Source organism: Coptis chinensis, chromosome 5 (assembly GCF_015680905.1).
Source record: "Coptis chinensis isolate HL-2020 chromosome 5, ASM1568090v1, whole genome shotgun sequence".
NCBI lineage: Eukaryota > Viridiplantae > Streptophyta > Magnoliopsida > Ranunculales > Ranunculaceae > Coptis > Coptis chinensis.
Window position 1 is genome coordinate 91,589,909 of NC_141460.1, and position 22,994 is coordinate 91,612,902.

The 22,994-nt window shown below is 35.5% G+C and overlaps 2 protein-coding genes and 1 long non-coding RNA gene across 15 annotated transcripts in view; 1 reads left to right on the top strand and 2 right to left on the bottom strand.

Annotated features, from left to right (window-relative positions):
- The window catches only part of LOC147500038 (uncharacterized), a 55,642-nt gene extending 47,963 nt beyond the window's left edge, over nt 1-7,679 (top strand). The window contains exons 5-9 of the mRNA XM_086561757.1: nt 5,298-5,348; nt 5,485-5,577; nt 5,678-5,773; nt 6,063-6,587; nt 7,199-7,679. Coding sequence (XP_086417883.1) covers nt 5,298-5,348; nt 5,485-5,577; nt 5,678-5,773; nt 6,063-6,539 — 717 coding nt within the window. The 3' untranslated portion in view covers nt 6,540-6,587; nt 7,199-7,679. The remainder of the gene's footprint in view (nt 1-5,297; nt 5,349-5,484; nt 5,578-5,677; nt 5,774-6,062; nt 6,588-7,198) is intronic.
- Nucleotides 7,680-8,441: 762 nt separating this feature from the next.
- Nucleotides 8,442-10,331, bottom strand: LOC147500042 (F-box/LRR-repeat protein At2g42730-like). Its single transcript, XM_086561755.1, has 3 exons — nt 9,255-10,331; nt 8,966-9,136; nt 8,442-8,863 (listed from the first exon to the last, which is right to left on the bottom strand). Exons 1-3 carry the CDS (start codon nt 10,152-10,154, stop codon nt 8,561-8,563), a joined length of 1,374 nt encoding a protein of 457 aa, XP_086417881.1. The 5' UTR covers nt 10,155-10,331; the 3' UTR covers nt 8,442-8,560.
- A 1,299-nt stretch (nt 10,332-11,630) lies between these two features.
- Nucleotides 11,631-21,792, bottom strand: LOC147500043 (uncharacterized). 13 transcript variants are annotated; one of them, XR_015196167.1, is made up of 13 exons: nt 21,271-21,792; nt 20,481-20,618; nt 19,636-19,782; nt 19,172-19,531; nt 17,988-18,073; nt 17,206-17,394; nt 17,032-17,110; nt 16,158-16,208; nt 15,444-15,560; nt 12,970-13,101; nt 12,202-12,332; nt 11,773-12,003; nt 11,631-11,692 (listed from the first exon to the last, which is right to left on the bottom strand). It is a non-coding gene; the product is annotated as an uncharacterized LOC147500043 (long non-coding RNA). The 13 variants fall into 13 exon arrangements; XR_015196165.1 differs by lacking the exon at nt 12,970-13,101; XR_015196168.1 differs by lacking the exon at nt 12,970-13,101 and having other exon boundaries at nt 12,202-12,359.
- Nucleotides 21,793-22,994: the final 1,202 nt, after the last annotated feature.

The window sequence follows — 22,994 nt, forward strand, 5'->3', positions numbered from 1 at the left end:
TGGGAAAAGTGTAGTTGATACCAACCTCAACACACATACGGGCATAGTTGAGTCTAGTTCTGTTTTGTGTGGCCTCATCAACACAGATAGGATTGCCAATCAAGCTAGCTGCATAGCTAATACCTGATTTAGTCCACAACTTCTTAGGTAAGTCCATCTTCACCCATATTGAAATTGTCTTGGTACCTTTTTTTTGTTGTTCAATCTGCTCTGACCAAGGTCTTATGACAAAAACTCAACCAACAATAAAAACTGGACCTTTGTCAATAACCATTTGCCTATCTTCATCACAACCAAATTTAAAGTAGAAGAAATCCTTATCAGATAATATCTCAAAGCTACCTTTGACCTTCCAATGTTTCTCAAGAAAATTCTTGACCATGGGGATTAAAATTCGCTCTACAAAATAACCCACTAGGTAGTTCTTCCAAATATCATCACCTTCCTCAAGAATAGAAGACGGGACTTGTGCAACTCCATTGATTAACTCTGGTTCATATTGATCTTTACACTTTGCGGTCTTTAGATTGAATTTCTATTCTCCGTTTGGTGTAAATACAAGTTCCTACTCACGTGTCTTCGTTTGTTTAGTTAGAGTAGGGATTCGAACCAACCTAAATTCTAGGACAGCATACAACCTTCTTAAGCTCTAAGTTAGGAAACTAGTGAGTAGGTTTCGTAATGGTTTGCTAGCTAAGCTTTGTTGAATCCTAAATGACGCTTAACGTGCGAAATACGAAAAACGGTAAAAAACTAAGATTTTTCCTAAGATATTTAAAGAGAAAGAAGGGGTGGAGGATCATGCTGCTCATGCAAGGTCATATTATCTTATCTTAGTATCGGATTACTACCATCTCTAAGCTGTTTTGGGTTCATTATCAAACCCGAACCGGCTTGAGCGTCGATCCCTAGCAAAATGAACCCATCTCTAAGTACATTTCTAAGCATAAGAAGTTGAACTGGAATTTCATCTCACGAAACTCCATCTCAACTCCCGGACTCATACAACATAATCCTATCAAATGGAAACAAGAAGCTAAAAGAAGACCAGCAAGGCGCTATCCTGCATAAAAGGCTTTAAGACGCGAAGTCCTTCTTCACTTCGTGCCCTGAAGTTTGGCGAACACTACCATTTTGGGGTAGTGTGTTTCATGTGTCCTTAAGTCCAGGCGGTGAATCCTACTTCTAAGAAATTTTATTTAATTCTCACATGAGCTTCATTAACCCTCCACTTTGGATGGAGGGTTTTAGCCCATGATCCTAGGATTGAATAAAAACTACAAGAAGATATGTAAAATGAGAGAGAGAGAAAAGGAAACAAGATGGAACAACCTGTTTTACCTAAGGAAGAAAGAGTTTATTCAAGAACTACAAAGTGTTCCACCATTAACATGTTACAAGCTTTCTCTAAAAAACTAAAAACTAAAAACTAAAAGATAAAGACAAGGAATGGAAAAAGGAATGGAAAAAGGAAAAACAATAAAGGAAGTAAATGCTAGCCTTCTCCAAAATCAGCCCCCTTTTCCATAAGAGAGCATTTTTCTCCTCTCCCCCACGTGAAACACCCCCCCCCCCCCCCTCATTTACTTTCCTCTTCTCCAAAACTAACCCCCATTTGACACTTTTCATTTTTTTAGATAATCATCACCTAAATCCAACCAACTTCATTAATTTCATGCAAGGTGTCAAATTTGACCTTTGTCTTGAATTGACTTGCATGATGACTCATCAAATCTTGCGGGCCTACCTAGTGGGTCCATATGATCAATCGATTGGCGGTCCGGTCTTTTGGAATTTTACAACTTCCGCTTATGTGTAGAGTTCGTCGTCGCGATGATCGTGTCGAGCAAAATTTCACTCGTCGCATTAAGAGTCTTGGTTCAAGAGATATGAGCTTCAGAAGTTTGACGCTTCTGTGCACATAATCCCGTTTCTGACTGGATTCTGTAATATTTGAGTCTTTGGGCTTTAGTCAGGATTTTGTTGGGCTTCACGTGGGCTTAATCGGAAAGCTTCTGTATACTCCTTATTCCATGCTTAAATGCTGACTTTATCATCATTTTTACGTTAGTTGTTCCAACCTGCAAAATCACAAAAATGCGATTATTTCATGATTATTAAACACATAATTAACCAAATTGTTATGTCTCTATGGGGTATAATATTACAGTTTTGGGTGCTTATCACATATCGCTCTAAAAGAGGAGAAAAAGTTGTTGACTTGCTCTGTTTAAAGAGATCACTCGAAGAACTTTCAACATTCATTGTTGCAGTCGAAGTAGAAGGCTCTTGATCTACTGATGGTAAAACAAACGGCTCGTTACTTGGTGGATTCATAATCACTAGTCCACTCACCAAACCATTGCTAGTCAGTCACCGGTGGCAAGCCACCGAAAATCCGAAGTCAAGATTACTATAAAGAGTAACCTTCCTCACCTTCCCCCCAAAAGATAAGATACGAACCCGAAAAGGAAAAGACTAGGTTACCCTCAGAAAAAAATCGCTCTCAAAATCGCTCAAAGCATATTTTCAAAGCAAAATCCAAGGGGCCCCAATATATTTCAAAGATCTGCATGCCTTATCTTGTTAAAAAAAAAGTTTGTTTATTTAGGTGGTGTTATTGAAACATGTGTGTCTCAGACTTGCTCTCTGTATGTATACATAGAACTTATTTGCTCACTTTTGACCTTGTGATACAATCGATAACCAAATGTTCATACTTTGCTTGTGGTGGCCCTTCTTCCTCTATGAGGGGAGAGAATTACTTAGTTGAACTGTCGCGGATGTATGTAGGGAAGCCAACTAGACCTTATCTTGTTTGCCTTTTGTGTTGGATCGACATACCCAAGGCTAGTCGGGCCAATGCAACGATATGTTAAAACTATCGAGCCCGAAATGAGTAGTCTTGACATTTAACGACATTACAATTTCCCTTGATTGCTAATTATGAAAATCTTTAGAGAGATTTCTTCCGGTCTACTAGTTTGGTGTGCTCCACTAATCTATTCCCAGAGACATGAACTTACCAAAGGACATATATATACTGTTAGGCTATTATAGCACTTCGGCTCGGACTTGGGTCAAGATCGTACTTGTAACTATATGAGCTAATAAGAGCAAGTTCAATGGGGAGCAGCCATAATGGGCTGCTAAAAGGTGCCACATAGGCCCTTTAGCAGCCCCAACTAAATTTGACCGGCCAAATTCGAAAAACTAGTCCAATGGGGACTTTTAGCAGCTGTTAAGTTTGGGATACGGACTGCAGAGTTTCTGCCATCTGTACGTTAAATTGAAACAAACGGCATAAACTCTGCCTTCTGTACACTCCATATGCAAATCTCTTCTCAATTCACTCATTCAATTCCTCAATCCCTCACTCTTCTTCTCTCCTCACTCCCAAAAACTAAATAGTTTTGGAACTAGAATACCGTTGGAATTTTAGTTTTTGTTTATTGCAATATGAAAAAATTAAATAGTTTAAGCAAAAATAATATGATAAAAACAAAGTTGTTTTATTATTCAAAATTTTCAAAGGTAAACATAACATTAATTAGGAAAATAAAAGAACATATACATCAATCTTCATCCTCATTATCTTCATCTGCCTCGTCATTACCCTTTTCATAGCAGTACAGGTCTCGAAGCCATTCATCATCATCTTCTTCTTCTTCTTCTTCGTCTGAATACTCAGTATTAGGGCAGTGAGACCATTCATAGGGGATAGCCATGAAAACAACTAAATAAAGGAAGAAGTATGTGAGAGGAGACATTGTTTTTTTTTTTTAAAAAAAAATTGTTTATAAAACACAGGTTAATCTCATATAGTTTGAGGATGGTTTTTATATAAGCAAAAAAATTGTAAAAACGATGAAACTTAATGGTGATTAGCAAGAAAATGAGGAAATTTAATGATGATTAGCAAGAAAACGATGAAATTTAATGGTGATTAACAAGAAAACAAGAAAAGTTATGGGAATTAGTGGAAAATAAATTTCTTGGTTATCTGTGTACATAAATTCGTGGAAAATAAATTTCTTGGTTTTCGGGGTTTTAAGGCCTCCCAGTACAGGCAACGAGTTTCACGCAATCCATCCATTTTATTAAAATGGGGAGACAGACGGCATAGTTTCTGCCGTTTGTACATAAATAACCAACAGACGGCAGAAATTATATCGTCCGTCTCCCGAAACTTATTATGGCAGCTGCTAGCGAATGTCTTAACTTTGGCTCGGTTTTTTGTCGCTTCCAAATTTAAGACCCTTTTAGCAGCCCCATTGGAATGCCATTTTTGTAGTTGGGGTGCTATATTTGCCTTTAGAAGCCCATATACCTCCCCATTGGACTTGCTCTAAGCCTCCACATTTTGTCAATAAAGCTAGCTCGTTTAAAAACAGACACAAGTCTAACTGCCTAAGCCTACTGAACTACTGAAGTACCACCCTTTGTCAATTCTTAGGTTTTGAATTCTAGCTTTAGATGAAGAAAGTGAGAAAATTATTGTTGAGTGTCTTTCTAACAGTTGAAATGGTAAAAGAAGGTGAGTTAAAATTTTGTTAAGCTAATTTTACTCTAGAACGCATGCCAATATATTCCACACATCCAAGTATCCAAGTGGCATCCAAGGGCTGACATTCAGTTAGTATGGGCTTTTTTTCGGCCCATTTCCCAAGTCCAGCCTATATATTAGTTCTCCCGCCAGAGCAAAAGGGAAAATTAATTGAAAACAATTCAAGAACTCGTTCTTCTTCAATAACTCACAAATGAAAAAAATGGACAAGTTTAGCGAAAGAAACGAAAGTTCGATCGATTGAATGATTTGTGTAAGTATATAGGCACTGATTTTGAAAATGGTAGAGACCAATTTATCGAATTACTCTTGGAAGATGATGGAGTGATAAACCCCTAATTCGATAAATTGGTCTCTACCATTTTCAAAATCAGTGCCTATAGACTTACACAAATCATTCAAATCGAACTTTCGTTTCTTTCGCTAAATTTGTCCATTTTTTTGAATTCTTGATGTATAATTGATTTTAATATTGATTTTAATTGAATCATATATATATATATATATATATGTATGTATAATTGATTTTAATATTGTTTTATTATTTTTTGAATTCTTGATTCAATTCAAGGATGATAGTGAAAAAATTAAATCTGATGTTGCTGGGAGTGCTAAGGATGATGTAGTGCAGAAATCTGTGAGTATTTCATTGGTTTAGTAGGTTAACTTTGCCAAAGAAGATAGTATTAATTTCTTCATAATTCTCATCTTATTTATTCATTTTGTAAAGGGAGTTGTTGACGGAGTCAAAGTAAATGAAGATGATGGAGTGATAAACAGGGTTAGTGTTTATTGATTTCAACTTGTTTTTTATTTATTTATTATATATATATATATATATATAGAATGAATTAGCTAGATGTGTAATTGATTCTAATCATGTTTTATTATTTCTTGAATGTTTGATTCAATTCAAGGATGATATTGACAAACTGAAATCTGATGATGTGAGTGTTAAGGCGAGTTTGGTGAAAAAGGATGATGTAATGCTGAAATTGAGGTTGAATTATGTGAGTAAATCATGTTTAATAGGTTTAACTTTGCCAAATTAATTTCTGCATATTTAGGTAGAGTAGAGTAATTATGATCATATCTATTCATTTTGTAAAGGGAGTTTTTGGCGGAGTCAAAGGAAATGAAGATGGTAAGAAAAAGAAAGAGGTTGTCGACCTTACTGATGACGATCCGGTGCCACAACCAAAATCAGTGAGTAAATTCACTTTTTCATTGAACTTGTTTGTTTTTGGGAAATATATAGTCTGTGAATTAGGGAGTGTGTCATGGGAATACGAATGATGAAAGAGATACTTATTGTTGTTTTTGAATCCTTGAGATTCTTCAGTAACGGCTGTTGTTAAATTAGATTACACATTGCTTTATTTCAAATATTTTATGATTCACAGTTTCTTTCATACTTTCGTGTAACGTTTCCTTAATGTTCTCCTCATATCTCGGTTCAAGCTAAAGTAACCTAATGAAATTCAATATTTTGAAGGCTACAGAGCTTGACAAGTGGAATCCAGCAGATTTCGAGTATTCACTTCAAAATCCATTATCAATTATTGATCATAATCAGCTGAAGGAGCTGGACCCTAAATCGGAATCTGCTTTGCTTGTTGATTTCACACAACCTACTTTGCAAGAGCTTGCCACTCAATTACAGATACCTGGACAAGAGCATGGCGCTCAACTACAGATGCATGGAGAAGAAGATGGGGCTTTATTGGCCAAAAAAACATTGGTAGACAAAGAAGTAACTCTTGGCTACTTTCTTGTTAAGGCTAAATACCTGGAGAATGTTAAGAAGTTGGTAAAGTATGAGCAGAATATAGATGTTTGTGAGAAAGATGATGTGGATCAACAGTTTACTATGCAGTTTTCAGATATGCATCTTCAAATTGTTCATATTTCAAAGGAGATGGTCTCAAAAGTTACTACCAGAAGATGGGTGCTCAAGCCGGCGACCAAGTAGAACTGAAATATGACGGGGACTTTCTTTATAGCATTTTATAGCAGAGAGGTAACTTATTCTTATTGATTTATTTTATGAATTTGGATGAGCTGATCTGCCACATTATGAGACTGAGTCTTCTTTTTGCTTTCTCCCTTTCTGTTGCATTATTTCGCTTTTGGTTCAGATGTGTGACATCTATTAAATTATCCTTTTATGCTCTTATAAGATGAATACTGGTTCTCTGCAAAGTTTCAATTCCGGCGTCTTTGAAGTTTAAATAATTTTGGTGCAACTGGATTGACTTTAAATCCATAGTGATTTCATGTGGTTTCAGTTATACTTTTTAGCATGTGCAGACTAAATGGTGTGATAATAGAGCATTAACAAATTGAACTTGAACTGGACAGGAAAAGGTTGAACATGGACTTTAATGGCTTGGTAATAGAGCATTAACAAGAGTAACTTTAGAAGTTTGATCAGTATAAATTGGCGTGTTAAACTGGCATTAAGCATGCATATAATTAGGGTTTAGACACTAACAAGAGTAACTTTACAAGTTCAATCAGTATAAATATGTGTGTTAAACTGGCATTAAACATGCATATAATTAGCATTTTAAGCACTCCCATTTATTGGCACACTGATCTCAAAGATTCTTGTTTTGGTGTTTTGTTCAGATAAACTGATTTCTTACTCGTGCTTGGATCAAACAATCTTGTATTGGTGTGTTCAGTCGGACTCATTTCTTCCTTCTACTGGGGATCAAAGATACTTGTGGCGGTGTTTTGTTCTGGTGGATGGATTTCTTACTTGTGGTGGGATCAAAGATTCGTCTCTAAGACATTGTGGTGACAAGTTTTTAGAGCATGGCTAGGTGCTGAAACTTTGTTCTTGTTGTACTAATGCCATTGATTTAGAAGGTAAAAGTCGGTGTTTCTAGACTATGAACATGGTAAAAGTCGGTCTTCTTACGTATTTTGTCTTGTTTCATACATACAAATATACAATACTTTAGTTTACTGTTTCTGGTTCCTTTTGATTTCATCAATGTCTGGAAAGAACGGATGAGTTCTTCAATGTTACTTTGTACTTAATAACAACTTTCAAGTCACCATCAAAAGAAAAAATATAACAATTTCCAGGTCTCTATTGATCCTCTGCACTATATTTCTCGCTCTTAAGACAAAGTCCAGAGGAACACCAAATAGTAGAGAAAATGTGGTCCAAAGGACTGCAGCAACCGAATAACACCAACTGCAGTTTGCTTCCTGATCTCTGAAGTATGAAATTTGTACAAGAAGCACATTTGTCCTAAAACCAACGTGCTGCTGCTTAAAATTTCAGACCGTTGCCTCATTTTGTTGTGAGCAGACGGAACCAACCATTATAATTCAATGTTTCACTCCGCTCTGCAACAATATCAGTATCTCAATTCTCAACTAGAGGGGTCAACTTCTTCATACTAGATCATCTAGTCCATCTGGCCCAATCAGGTGGGGGGATGTCACCAGCTTCTCTACAATGACAATAGCATTTGCATAGAGCTAAGAGTAAATGGAGCATGCAATACCTTGCACTTGGAAAGGAGGAGAACCAAACTAACAAGCAATAATTTGTGGAAGGCTAATAAGTTTATGCTGTCATCTTCTGCTCCGTTTACGATTTTGTTATTACCAGCATAGCCAAGTTGGCTGAAGCTATGTGAGAGAAGAAAATCACTTTTACTCCTCACTTGCGCAAGATCCAAACTATTGAGAATGCACCACCTTGACTTCCTTATTCAACAGATGCAATTGTTTACCATTTGTTTGCAGAAATGTAAATGTGACTAGAACTCTTCTTTTGCCCATTCACATATAACACATACTGCCAAACTCTATTTGCCCTGCAAATGAAGAACACAGACGAACACAGACAGGATACGGAAAAGGTGTTAAAAATGTGGCAGACAAACTCCTTCACTCTGTATGATGGTGAGTCCTTAACCAGGAAGTTCCTCTACTCAATGAACAAATTATCAGTGTAACTAAGAAGATAATTTACAGGATATCAGAAATTGAAATAGTTACATGGGGAGAAACTTTGGTAAATTTTGGCAGTATCTCAGTAATACACATTTGGCACCGCACTGTTTCCAGCTTTCCATCTGAGCAGCAAATATTCATCTTCTCCAGAATCTTCGCATTCTCGAGCAGAAACCTTACAAGGTATAGTTCGCCATCACTTCCTTTAAAATTTTCAATGTCAACTGTTTTAAGGCTGTTCAATATGTCTTCAGGTGGCAACTGTGTGGGTTTCCAACATTCGTCTACATTAGCGATGTTTGAGATTGTTGCTTTGTCCTAATCAAAAACAAATATTCATTAGTACATAATAAAACAAATATTTTACATTAAAGAAGACAAATTTGTTCAAAAGAAAACTTTCAAAAATTCTAGTCATACATAAAGATTCTCAACAAGTATGCTCGGAGTTTGCAGGTTTGGATAACTCCTTGATAACAATATCATCACTTGGGCATGCTTTTCGCTAGCGAACATATCAACATGCAAATGTTTCAGGCTGCAACATGAGGATGGTACACCTGCTAAAAATTCTTGATCCATGGAGAGAAACTGAACAGACATCCAAAGTATAAGTGTTTTGTAAGTTGTAGCCCAAAAAAAAAAAACCAAAAACCAAAAACTGCTACATATGATATAGACTAAGAATGAAAGAATGACTTATAAATACCTCAATAATGCCACTCATTAAACAGAGTTTCTCCACATTGCGCAGCCACACCAGAATCTTAGATGCACTTCTAAAAAAAGTATTCACAGGAGTAGCACACATACCAATATTCACTGAAAAGTGAAGCTTAGCACTGACCACAGATAAAAGATTCTCATAGGTAATGTTTGGTGGTCTACAACACATGTATATAAGTTCCCGAAGAACTGTGTTAACGAGGTTGATGGTAAGTTCATGCGTATCAAACAGCGTTAAGTATTTAAGAGTAGGAAGAGAAATGGAAATAGTATTGATACCAGTGCAGCAGCAATACCAGATAACCAGTTTTTCAAGAACGGGACAAGAAGAGCTTGAGAGGAGTTTGTTGACTAGGTTTTCACCACGGAATGCAACATCATCAAATAATAAAGATTTAAGCACTGGAAATTTAACAATTGTGGGCAAATTTAACTCGACCTCATACAAGCTCAATTTTGTTAAGGTAGTGCTTGTAAAAAGGCATTGAGGAAGCTTTTTAAATCTCCATGTGTCGAACGAAAACTTAAAGTCTTGAACATTGTGGTTTACAGCAAAAGAGATCCATGAATTGAGATGACGAGAAGATATAAATGTATCACCGACCTTCACAGTTAGACTGAACCTTTTTATGTCTGATCCATTGTGACTTAAAAGCGTCTCATCAACAAAATCTCTAAAATCTCCTCTTTTGCACTTTTTTGTTTTTTCGAAATCAACTTGATCAAATTTTAGATTAGAAAGAGAAGAGCATACATATCTCCATTGCCTTGAAAGAATGCTGCTTCTCATTGCTTCTTTCATTGGAAGGAAAGAAACAATGTGGCTCCTAATTGGGTCGGGCATATGGCTAATCCTATTTTTCGAAGAAAAAACTTGCTTCATGTTTGCTTGTCTCCCCTACCACCTTTCTATATAAATAAGTAACTTTGACACAAGTTAAATAAATTAGATATGGAAAACAGAACCTAAACTTTTCTAGTTGACACCTTGCCAGAAAGCTTCTGAGCCACCCGAGAGAAAGAGGGACGTTTGAACCTGTAAATAAAGTTCAACTTATATTACTGAGCAACGTAATAACTAGAACAAATTCAACTTCTTATAGAAATAAAAAGAGATTCCTTTTTCAAAAAAAAAAAAAGGATAATCTTTATGTCATATAGTAGATGGCACGTGCTACGCACGTGATTGACAGCAAGTATTTTGCAGTATCTCTTCATGGAGGTCTGAAAAATGCATGTGGTAGCTGGTTTGTACTTTGTAGGAAGGGGGGAAATGAAGATTTATGGTACGGTGTAATATGCTTCTAAGAGGGAAACATAGATTCTAAGAAATAGCAATTGTTTCAACTACAATGCAGAGACAGAGAATACGTCCAACAGAGAATACGTCCAACATACTTTTTTCCCGAATCTTGGGAGGAGATCTGAGGGGGAGGGGGGCGGCGAGTGCATGTCGTTAAAACACTCAACAATTCACAAAGAACTAATGGGCATACTCAACAATTCATTGCTGCCCCTTAGTAAAACACATAAGAATTGAAATTTTGAAAAACACGTTATAGATAAGAATAGCATAATACACAAAATAAAAATAAATGAGGTGAAAGCAGGTGATTGAGAGAAGATATGAATTTAACAAATGAATTGAACACACAAACACAGGGTGTTGTTGGATTGTTAGTCTCAAAACTAACGACTAAAGTTGAAAATGAAGAAGAGAAACACCCATTGTATTTGTATGATTCCGTCCTGTAGTGAATGCAGAGATTGTTTATTAGTAGTTAAGAGTGTTGTGTTCAGGCAATAGAAACTGCCACTTACTCGGTTGTTATCCCTTTTTCAAACTGAAAGTGATTTGGATGGTTGGGTAGAAATGTAGAATATACGCATTATTCATCTTTCTTCATCACGTTGTAGGCAATATATGATTAATATATGGTTCTTTTTTTCTGATTGGTAATCTATATACCATTGCGAATAGAGAATTAAGTACCCAAAACTTCATATAATGCATATATACATATAACATATCAACAATGTCTAATACATATCTATGACCTTACTTCATAGTTTAGCTAAATATGTATAGTAGCTAATAGTTGAGTGCATTACATTTAGATTAAAAAACACACGTACAAAAGAAAAATGAGAAAATAGTAATAGCAAACAGAAGCACAGTCATCTCCACCAGTAGGTCTACCAAACTCCACCATAACCACCGATAACCCAAAAGAGTAGTCTCTCTCCACGATGTCAAACCGGGTGATCATATCCCTCGCGATCTTTGTTATCAATGTCATAGACGATCTCCACATCCTTCTTCAGCTTCTTCCTCAAATACGATTAAGTAGTTTAGCAAATCAATACTTCCACTCACAGTCACCAAGTTTTCCTTGTAATCAACCCAAATATTGTGAACAACTGTGGTAATTGGAAAAGTTATAAGTATGAACTGCATATATGAATGATTTAACTAAACTTAAAAATTCAATAATTTTGACCTTTAAACTTCGCAATGGTCTTCTGAATCTTTTCAGCACACCCCCCCGCAATGAAAATCTATGCGTAAAACCAGTGTAGTCACATTAACCTACAACACAATCCACCAATGGGAAATGTATCAAGCTTTCTTAGCATGCCAAGGTATTTTAAAACTGGATTAGTTGTTCTTAGAAATTTTTCCCCGCGTATAACTGAATTATCATTCCCAGTCTCTATTTGCTATCCTGACTCTGCAAAATTGAAAATTAAAAACAAAAACTGGGCTCCATATAAAACAGTTCAAATTAGAAGGAAAACTATTGCACCAACTTAGATATCAAATAATAAAACTAAGGGAATGGAAATCAAGTTAAACAGGAATATGAGGGTATTACAAAGCATGGTAAGATTAATAGGAAGCAAAGAGATTGCATGCAAGTTTTGTATACCTGTTAGACATCAATGATATGGTCAAAGTTTTGGATTAACCACTCCTCTTTGGTATAAACTCCAAGTTGTTAGAACAATAAGACCCGACGATAATGCGCTTCCATTGAGGATTTCACAACACTTGTGCCCACTGCATAGAGGTATGCACACATAAGATCTTCGCATGAAAGAAAAGGAACTATCTCAGTAACAGGTCGAAGACAGTTGTTGTAATGTATGATATCAACTATAATTCATAGCTACTGTAACAATCAAATTACTAAAAGAATACGTCATTGCAGATAATGCAACTAAAAGTCTAAAAAGTAAGTCAATAAAGTAAAATTCTTTTATTATGAATCATAACACAACTTCTTTATACATGGTCCTCATACATACAGCATAAATATTAATTAAACTAAGATGAGATTCTCACTAAGAAAAGTGAGGATATCAATATTAAACAGGCAAATTCTTTTGAAGGTTATGTTAGCAGAGATAAGAGGAGATTCTGAGGAAGCTAAGTAAACGTTAAGGCCAAAAAAAAAAAAAAAAAAAACTGTATCAAAGAAATAGGGACCACTTCAGTGCAACTACTCAGAAAAATCTTGAAACGAAACACACTATAATATAGAGTTATTTTAATTGATATGTTAGACTCACCAATTTATAAGGGGGGCACTTTATTTTTTAAATACACATCAAAGTCACAATGACATTGTCTAAAATATTTAATCGGTCTATATCACACAATGAGAAAGACAAATGTATAACAAAGAAAAACATACCGAATGATTGCTATGGTTATAGGAAGAGGCTCTCAAAAGTTTAACACGACTAAAATAGCTAAATAGTGTACCCCCGCAACATAACAATTTGTGATAAGCAAGCCTCCATTAGTCGATGTACAACCGCTATCACTGGATTTATAGATAAAATTGAACTTTTCAATCAAATAAAAAAAAGTCAATAAACAATTAAAATCAATATCAACGGATTGAACTTTTGAAGGTCCTATTCACTTCATATCTTCTTGTGTGAATTGCTTGAGCAACTTTTTCTAAGTAGGGGGTATAAATCTGGCGCTCCTTACCAATTTTTATAAGTTGACACACATTATTCAAGGTTGCTTCCCTGCTACATTCGATAGGCAAGGGATTGACTTAGAGAAGGAAGAGATCGAGAGGGCGTCAGGGAGACCCACGGAATTGGATGAGTCCCCATCCCATCTAAAACACTTGAATCAGTGAATCCGGTGATAGAGACCTAGCCTACTTTATTTAAACAGCTAAGATAACGTCTCGTTTTCTATATATGCAAACAGAAAATTTCTATAATCGGTATGAATTTGAATGCATTTAGACAACAACTTATGTTGGGAAAATACCACGTACTCGGGACTTAAAAAAAAGTAAAAGTTCTCAATAAACATAGAGGAAATATAATATTAACTCCTTTTGGCCATTCTACATGCATCATATTAACACCATGAGAATCATCAACCTTAACTAAAAAAATACATTGGAATGATAATTTTGGGAAGAAGAAAAATCATCCTTAGAATTGCATTATACGTTACCGGGACCATAACAGAATAAACCAAAAAAGAATGCAATCAATACAGGAAATGAAAACACTCAACTGAGATCAGAAGGGCTGTTTTGCATGCTATCATTCCATTTCAACAGTGTGTCCAGTGCTTATGATGAATTAAATTATTAAGAAAAACTCCCCACCTATAGTTTTATATTATCTCCAACTTTTACCATTTAACTTGAAGAAATTATATCATACCTACTCATTTCACATATGAAATCATAGGGATGTCCAAACGGGTACCCGACCCGGCCCGAACCCGATTTTTCGGGTTTTGAGCGGTATATCGGGTTACCGAAAGCCCCGCCTCTATTCTTGGCGAAGCCGGGTTCGGGTTCGGGTATTTGTTGGATACATGTGACCAAACCCTACCCTAACCCTATATTTCGGGTACCCGTCGGGTTCGGGTTCGGGTTTCGGGTATGGTAAAACCCGAAATATATGAAATAAAAGAATATTAAATCTCTTCATCGTGGAACGTCATTTTCGGTTATTAGATCTCAAGATCTCAAGAAAAACCTCTTTTTCATCTAATTAATCAAAAGCCATCTTCTTTTAATGGATTTGATCCTTTTAACTTTAACATCGTAAAGCCACCCAACAAGCCATCAAAGATTCAAACACAATGTGAGGATTGCATTTTTGAAAAGCAAAAAGAAGAAAGTAAGACCGAAAAAGCAAAGCAATTCGAAGCAGACAATAACTCAATAAGATTGATGGTTTTGGGAGTTTCGACTTCTTTGTGGTGGTGTGAATCGACTGTTGATTTGACAATAAGATTGATGGCTTTTGGGAGTTTCAGTTTCTTGTGGTGGTGTGAATCCGACCATTGATTTGCTTTCGGCCTTGGTGACCACATTTAGAAAGAGATATTTGAGGAAGTCTTTGCAAATTTTCGAGTGAATCTGCAAACTTAGTAGACTATCAAACCCACCAATCTCTTCATCATGAATGTGTGATTGGGTTGTCTTTGTTCTTGGAGAGTTGTTGGAGGGAAGAGAAAAAGTAGTAAAGTGCAGTCCAAAAGGTAATTTGTCTTGAAGACCAAAAGTAAATAGTAATGAAGCAAAAGACTAAAAGTTTGTTGAAGATAAATAGATAATAAATGAAAATATAGTTGTTGGGAATTATGGTCCGGGTTCGGGTTCGGTTTTGGTCGGGCATTTTTACCCTATATAACCTGGGTTTTGGGTTCGGGTTGGTCCGGATATGGTTTGGGCTTTTTAACCCTTTTAACGGGTTTAGGGCCAAATTATCGGGTCGGGTTCGGGTCGGTCCGGGTTTAGATAGTGTGACCAAACCCGACCTTATGTATTTCGGTCTGGGTTCGGGTTCGGGTTTTGTCGGGCTCGGCCAGGGTTCGGTGCGGGTTTTTTTTTCGGGTTTTGGGCGGGTTTCGGGTTTCGGGCAGAATGGACATCCCTATGAAATCATCATGATCTGGCTACACACCACAAATAACATAGTCAAATTTAAGTTTCATATGAATAATATTGAATGGTCTCTTCTACAATATAAAACCTATCATTAACAATCGTATGTATGTACCAACACAGTATTACAACCATTACCAAATTTAAGTGTAAAAGTAATACTAAGATTAATGTTTAGAACCTCAAATGCCTTCCAAATGTTTTGCTCTTGTTTTTCCTAATAGCCAACTTACAATTTCTATCAAAACATTAGTTGTTGCTGCTTTACTTGGTTTACAACGCTTCATTTGTCACCAACTTCGGATCTTCATGGACATAAAATCACCTCAGTAGCAGCTCAAGCCTCGCTCCTGCATCAAATAAGATGGTCAACTTCCAGTATCAAGTATTATAATGTATAATGGACATGGAAGTCTATTTCGAAATGGCCACAAATTAAACGAATGCAAGATGATTTATAAATTTAATGAGATTCCATGTTATAACTTTACAGAACCCAAATGGGGAAAAAAACATTACCCAGAGATTTAGAAAAGGCACCTACTAACAACATCAAGCAAGTCAATGTATATCCTATTCATTCTCAAGTCTCAACACACTCTATTTTCCATATTATCTCTCTATTTTACCAGCACTCCACCTCCTAACTACCCATATATTAAAGAACCCCATCATTATTTCATCAAATTTATACCAGATTGATACTACATGCCATTATCATCTTCATGAAGCTAACCATATAGTCGCAATTATTTTCAATACTGCCTTGCCATTTAACTTAGCTATTTAGGTGTGTTAGTATTTTTAAATTTATATGGACCAAGTAAACATTTTATGCACTCGTTAGTTTGTGTTATTATTTAAAGAAAACCATCTGATGAGTGCCAAGAAGTTAATCTAGAATTAAATATCGACGGAAGCAATGTGCAGAAACAGTAAGGCCTTACCTTGGCAAGGAAGAAAGTTTACCCACTGTTTGTTGATTGCGGATATCAAATCTGCCAAATAACCATAATAGTTTGAATACAATAACATCAAAAAATATCAAAGGAAGGCTAATATGTTATCTAAGGTCACACTTAAGCACTCATTTATAGCCATGAGTACTTTTACTGCACTCATGTAGTACTGAAGTTTATAAGGTACCTCGAACATAATGTCTGAGATTGATATAAACTTGAAAGATAAGCCATTTGGAGGGAAAACAGTTGTTTTAGGAGGTGAGTTCAGGCAAACGCTTCCAGTTATAGAAAAAGGCTCAAGAGAAGCTATTATGTCAACTTCAATAAACAGAACCTATTTACGGCGTCACTTAAAGGTTTTTTGTCTTTCGATAAACATGCGTTTGAGTAGAACAGACTCTATATCAGCAAGAATCCTATCCGATGTAAAATTTAACAATTAAATATTAGTTATTGGTGAAGAAAAACTGCCAAGTCTATCACTATGCGAAGGTGAATAACCAACGTGGATATTTAACAGTTATTTAATGTATATGAATAATGCATGGTTTATTTGTGGGGTGTTCGGTACCTCCTGGTCTTAATACTTCTAATGGAATTGCTCTTGATCACTAACCGATGTATCCGCCGATAATGTTGAAACTCAATAACATGAGTTAACCACTTCAACACAACAGTTCACCTTCCACTATCTCCAAACCATATGGGTGGTGCAGTGGACTCATCCCATTATATTGTGTTTAATATTTTACATATATACCAAAAAAAATCAAATAATAATAATAATAAAATGATAGGATTAACTTAACACATTTTAATTACATGGGGTCAATGTCTATCATAGGTTTAAAAAGCTAACCTGATTCATTTGCATTGAATGAGAACGACAATTCAGAATCTTCAATCTTCCTTTGGCGAATTGGTTATACTTGGAAAATCTGTCATCCATAAGAAAAGCTTAAAATCACAAAGATGAAAAGAGATGCTGATAGGATCTTAAAGCTTTTCCCAAAGTGGGGATTCATAGTATTACCTTTGTAGTACGAACATTGTCTATGGCTGGCTAGAGATCATTGAAAATATGATTCTACACACCCAATTAAAGAGCAATCTTACTGTGAGCTTAACATCCCTGACTTGAGTGAGAATGCTCAGTCTCCACTGATTAACAGGACCCTTGTCGTCGTCTAATTGAGTGTTAATAGTAGGCTCGTCAAAGAAACTGAACCAAATAATAAATTAGAGTATGAGGTTAGTTTATTAAACCCATTTACAACACATTAGAAACAAAAATGCTAAAATCATACAAAGTTCTAGGGCTGACTTAACCACAACTCATAACCACTTAACAATTGATATCTCATTTCACTAACCAATATACATAGTCTATCATTTCTTTATGGTTGTTCAAGGACTTATAAGATTGAGAATTATTTGAAACATCCCAGTATTCCCTGATAAAGAAGTTCCTGATGAGTACGCAATTACAAAATCCTTTGATTGATAATTTATATGACTTTTTGGGTTTTCCAAGTTGTTATTATTGTTTAAAAGGTTTCTGGATGGATAAGTTGTTAGTAATGAAAATGCAACCATTTCATTCCGTATAGGCATATATGCGCACCTTAACGATCCTTTTGCAAATGTTTATGATTGCTTTTCATTTTTTCTTTAAGTAGATAACAATTGTTGGTTGCTAATTGGCAAGAAAGGACAAAAAGAAGAAGAAAAAAATGAAAGAAAATATATTATTGAAAAAACTATGTAGAGAGTAATCAATCAAATTATATATAAATTAAGAAAACTCGGGCTTACTGGTTCGAGGAGAAATCCTTGATGTCACTCTTTCTATGGATCAGACCGCATTTTGAGCTGATACATACTGAAAGAAGTTACAGGACCTGCATTATTCGAAGGGAGAAATTGCCACCCGGCTTTTAGAATCAGTAGAATGGATAACCCAAAAAGAAAAATGTAAACACTGCACTGCCTATTGCTAAAGCAGGTATACCAAAACTAACACACAACCATAATGGAATGAAAAGCATGGTCTGTCATAACCGTTTCATAATTCAAATCAAGCTTAATTGTTAACTGGAAAAAAAAATTATGACATTGGTTACTCCAACACTTGTTAAACATCCCATATTAACTCCTTTTGATACGTTTTTTTTTATGCCAATAAAAGCTAGTAGCATTGACAGCCTATAGCTTTCAATTTCATCTACCTTTAAGGTTACATACTTACATGTACTCAAAGTTCAAAAAGTCGGCAGATAAGCCAATTACAACAATTTGATGAAACGGGGAATTCAAATAAATTTGATAGCAGATAAGTAAAACAGATTAAACTTTGAGAAACGGATGGTGAACCATTTTTCTACATATAATACTTCTAAATCATCAAGTTGATCATGTCAACTGTAGCATGAGGATAAAAACTTTCAAATCCCACTTTCAATGAACCAAGAATAAGAAAATCAACGATACATTACCAACATGAAACTTTATCAGTAAACAATCATTTAAAAAAAACATAACACAATTACCAAATTGAATAATTAGAAAAATTGAAGTAAAAAGCAAAAAAGATACATACTCATGATAAGACAAAATTAATGAATAAAATGTTTATGCTTAAGTTAAGAACTAAGGTAAGATACCACCACTGAAAAAATAACCCCTTTTACCAAAAAAATGAAAATTAGCATTTAAAACATGAAAACTCTTGAAGACATCTATATTTAGCATGAAATGATGTTTGACAAACATAACTCGTCATCATCAAGGAAAGAGGACTCACTCTAAAGTCTCAATAAAACTCAGTTGCCATTTCTATTTTTGCTTGATATTAGATTGGATATGAACTATAGTTCATGAACCACTTTGGTGATGTTTCGAACATTGAGTTTCCAAGCAAACAATGGGTTCTTATTCACTTTACTATTCTTCTAGCTTATATATACGTCAACAAAAGAAAAATTAAAATTCTATCTTACTTTTGTATGTGGGGAATTATGCACATTCCATATATCTTGTACTCCTCAAGCAACTAATGTAGCTTAAGACTTCTGGCACTTATTGAATAATAGGCTCCTTGACCTGTCACGATGATAAAAAGGGAACAAAATAATTAGTAATCAGAGCTGCTGAATATAGCTAAATATCAAATACTTGCATAATACGAATATTATAGTTTAGCTCCACTTTGAGTATATAGTGCTTGCTTCCTGAATCGCTTATCATGGGAAGGATGACTACATATAGTAGTGTCCCCATCATTATATATAATCAGTGTTCCTTCCATTTGCCCGATCACTCTCATTTCCTTGTGCAATGCTCTCTCGTGAAGCAATAGGCTGCAAAAAATAGTGATTCTAAGTACGTCATATAGTACATGTTTAACTGGAGGGCTCTCTTATTCACTATCATAATGTAAACTAAAAAGAGACAATGAACTAACCTCAAGCCTGCTCACAGGTGTATTTCCCTGCTCCCTCATCCTTCCCACAATTTGCTCACTTCTCATCAGATCTCCCTTTGGTGCGAGTAAGATCACAACCAATTGAGTGGAGCCCACCACAGGTAGATGTATCTCTATGATTGGCACCTGTTTAGAGGGTGTAAAAATCTATTACTTTAAACAATCTTTAAAGAACGGATAAGAACCATAGCTTCCTAAATAACACTTCATCATACTACATACAAAGAAAAATAATAAAGAGATGGGATAATATATTAAAATGAAGTAGGAAGTTACTAACGTCATAAGCATTAAGTTCGCAAAAGGAAAACAACCTAACTACCAACATCCCGTATATGCTATTCAAAAAAGAAAAAAGAAAAAAAAACACATCCCGCATCTGTCGTGTACTCTGATTTTAAGACTAACAGAACCCTTAGAACAAAACCTCCATAGCCTTCCAAACTCAAAAAACTAAAACTATACATCTTCCACAACATACGAAAATTGAGAAAGCATAACAAAACTTTAACAAATCCAAAAGTGACATGTTGGTTTATAAAAAATCAAATAAGTGAAGAACTGCAACAGTCCATTAAGATTTACTAAATAAACTTCTTGCTTGGAAAAGATACATACAATAATGTCTACTTCCACAGACAAAGGAACACAAAATGATCAAACATTTTCTACAAAATAAGCAAGCTAGAATGAGTGGGCTGAGCTTATTGACAGAAAATACACAAACTCAAATCATATCATAGCAAAAACATATACGTATTTCAATAATACACAAAATCAATGTTCAAATATTGCTATATAAGTAAGACAAAAGCAATACCAACCTCTTGTTCCTTGGAATTTTTTCATGCTCCACCTTTGCTTAGGTATCATTTATCCTTAAAGAAAGCCCATGTATCATATCATGTTCATGATCTTTGAGGTTAACCAAGGACCGAGAGAAAAAAATCAGATCAATAGAACTGAAAACCCATGAAATTAAAATCAGCAACATGGCTCATGCATTCACATATAAACGAAGATGAAAACTCCAAAAATAATTTACATAGCCAGTGTATGCTAAGCGTGGGCTTAATAGCTTGGGCAGGCCGCTTTTAAAGGTGTTTAGATATATGTCAACAGAATATTACAAAGAATAAATAGTCATTTAACAAAACAATCAATTTATAAGAACAGTCTGTAACAAAGTTGTAAAAGACAGAAGAGCAATAATGCCAATCTAAAGGTGTTGAGAGAGGTTAGCTTATACATTTTATTATGCACATATGTTCCAAACTAAAAAAAAAAATAACAGCTATATCATAAGCTCTTGCAGACGCAGTTGCTGGTGAATATGAACAAAGCCATATTCTCAGCAAACCATTTTCCCCACAGAAAATTAGCAAACTAAAAAAAAGTCAGAGCACCAAAGTTGGCAAGACACAATTTCAAGCCTAAAAAAGCAGCAAAGCAGGAAAAGCTCATGAAACCATTTTCCCCACAAAGTAGCGAAGCAGGAAAACCGCATGAAACCATTTTCCCCACAATAAATTAGCTAACTAAAAAAAAAAGCAACAGAGCGGCGAAGTTGTAAAGAGAAAATTTCAAGAACAAAAAAGTGGCAAAGTAGGAAACCTCCAAAGAAGCGTATGAGATGGATATGGGGTAGCCAAATCGTCTGGTTCTGAGGGATTGGCACTTGATTGGAGGAGTGAACCATGAACTAAATCCTTGATTCCAGTAGACTTGCTTCAAGGAGCTTCTGATTGATGATCTTTTATTTCTTTCAATGGCAAAGTTGGCTAATTTGAAATGGAAGTTCGAGTAACTCTTGTTCTAATGGCAAGTTTGGGTTTTGTTATCAGCGAGAAAAGAAATTTGCATACAGAAGATAAATACATACGTGAGAAGAAATTTGGGGTTTTATCTAAATCTAACGGCTTCAAGGCTTGAGTGGCTGAGCAAAAGACGTGTTTCATTCTGGTAGGATCGAACAGACGGAATCACAGCCGGAAGGCTTAGAAGGCTAAAACCAACAGATGTTAAAAAGTAATAAGAGGGTATGACGGTGGAAGGCTAGCTCGTTAAAGCCTCTATGTCCTAGCGGCTAAAAGCAGGCTCAACAGCGCGGGCACGCCCCTTTAAAGGGTTTTAGATAAGAGAGAGAGAGAGGCCCTTTCGACCCGCTAACCCTGAATTTATAAACGGGTTGGATTTGGATTCACCAACGGACCCGTGGACTAAAACCCTAATTGCAGCTTAAAATTTCTTCACTTTAAGCAAAGAAAAACTTGAAAAAACAACATACTTTTCAAATTTGTCAATCTAGGTAATATGTTAACTTGCCATTCAAATCAACCGTTATCTAATATAAATAAATTCCGTAAATCAAAAATGTTTTTTCCAAATAAGAAAAATGTTGGACACGTTCACACGTATACTAGAGTAATGAAGCTTCCAACGACGAAGAAGCCAATGATGAAGAAAATGATGGTCGGTTTTGATAACTAGAGTAACTCTAGTAGTATGTAATAAAGGTGATATGTAATAGTTGTCTTTTATTTATTTATTTTTATTTTAGGTATTTGCAATCATGTATTAGTTGTCGTTCTATTAAAAAAAATTGCAATTCATTTGCTAAATCAAATTAAGTAAATTAGAACTTATCAAAATGATCAAATGAACAATTCTAAATCACACAACATAATAATAATCGTCATACAACAAACTTAATATTATAAATCATCAAGTCCTCACTTCCTACATATGCCTCATCTGCCGTGAACTCCTCCTCGACTGTCCTTGTGCTGAACTCTCAGGTTGTCCATGCTGTGATGAACTCACCCTTGTGCGATCAATCTGAGCCTGTAACTCATCAACTTGGCGTTGCAAATCGTCATAATCCACATGAGCCTGGGAAAGAAGTCTCTCTCTCTTTGTCAGAAGGTAACACCGAGGAGCGCAAGCCATCATTTACACGAATGTTTGTCTCATATCTCATGTGTAGCTCATCTTGAAATAATTATTCATTAATAATTTATGACATTTTCATAATAATTAAAAAAAAAAAAAAAAAAAAAAACAAACAAACAAACAAACAAACAAACAAACAAACAAAACCAAAACCAAAACCAATAAAAATAATTACCAGAGGAAGATGTCCAAATTCAGGCTCTAACTGTATGACGCGAGTGTCATCAATAGAAGAAATGGGCTGGTAAATCGTCTAGCCACTCGGATCACTCAAACTGAAAACCCAAGGCCACTCTAACTGAGGGGGATCTGGCGCTGGAACAAATGTGTGTACAGTCCATTTGAAACGTGGCCGGGCGGACGGCGGGCTAACGGAATTCCGCGTC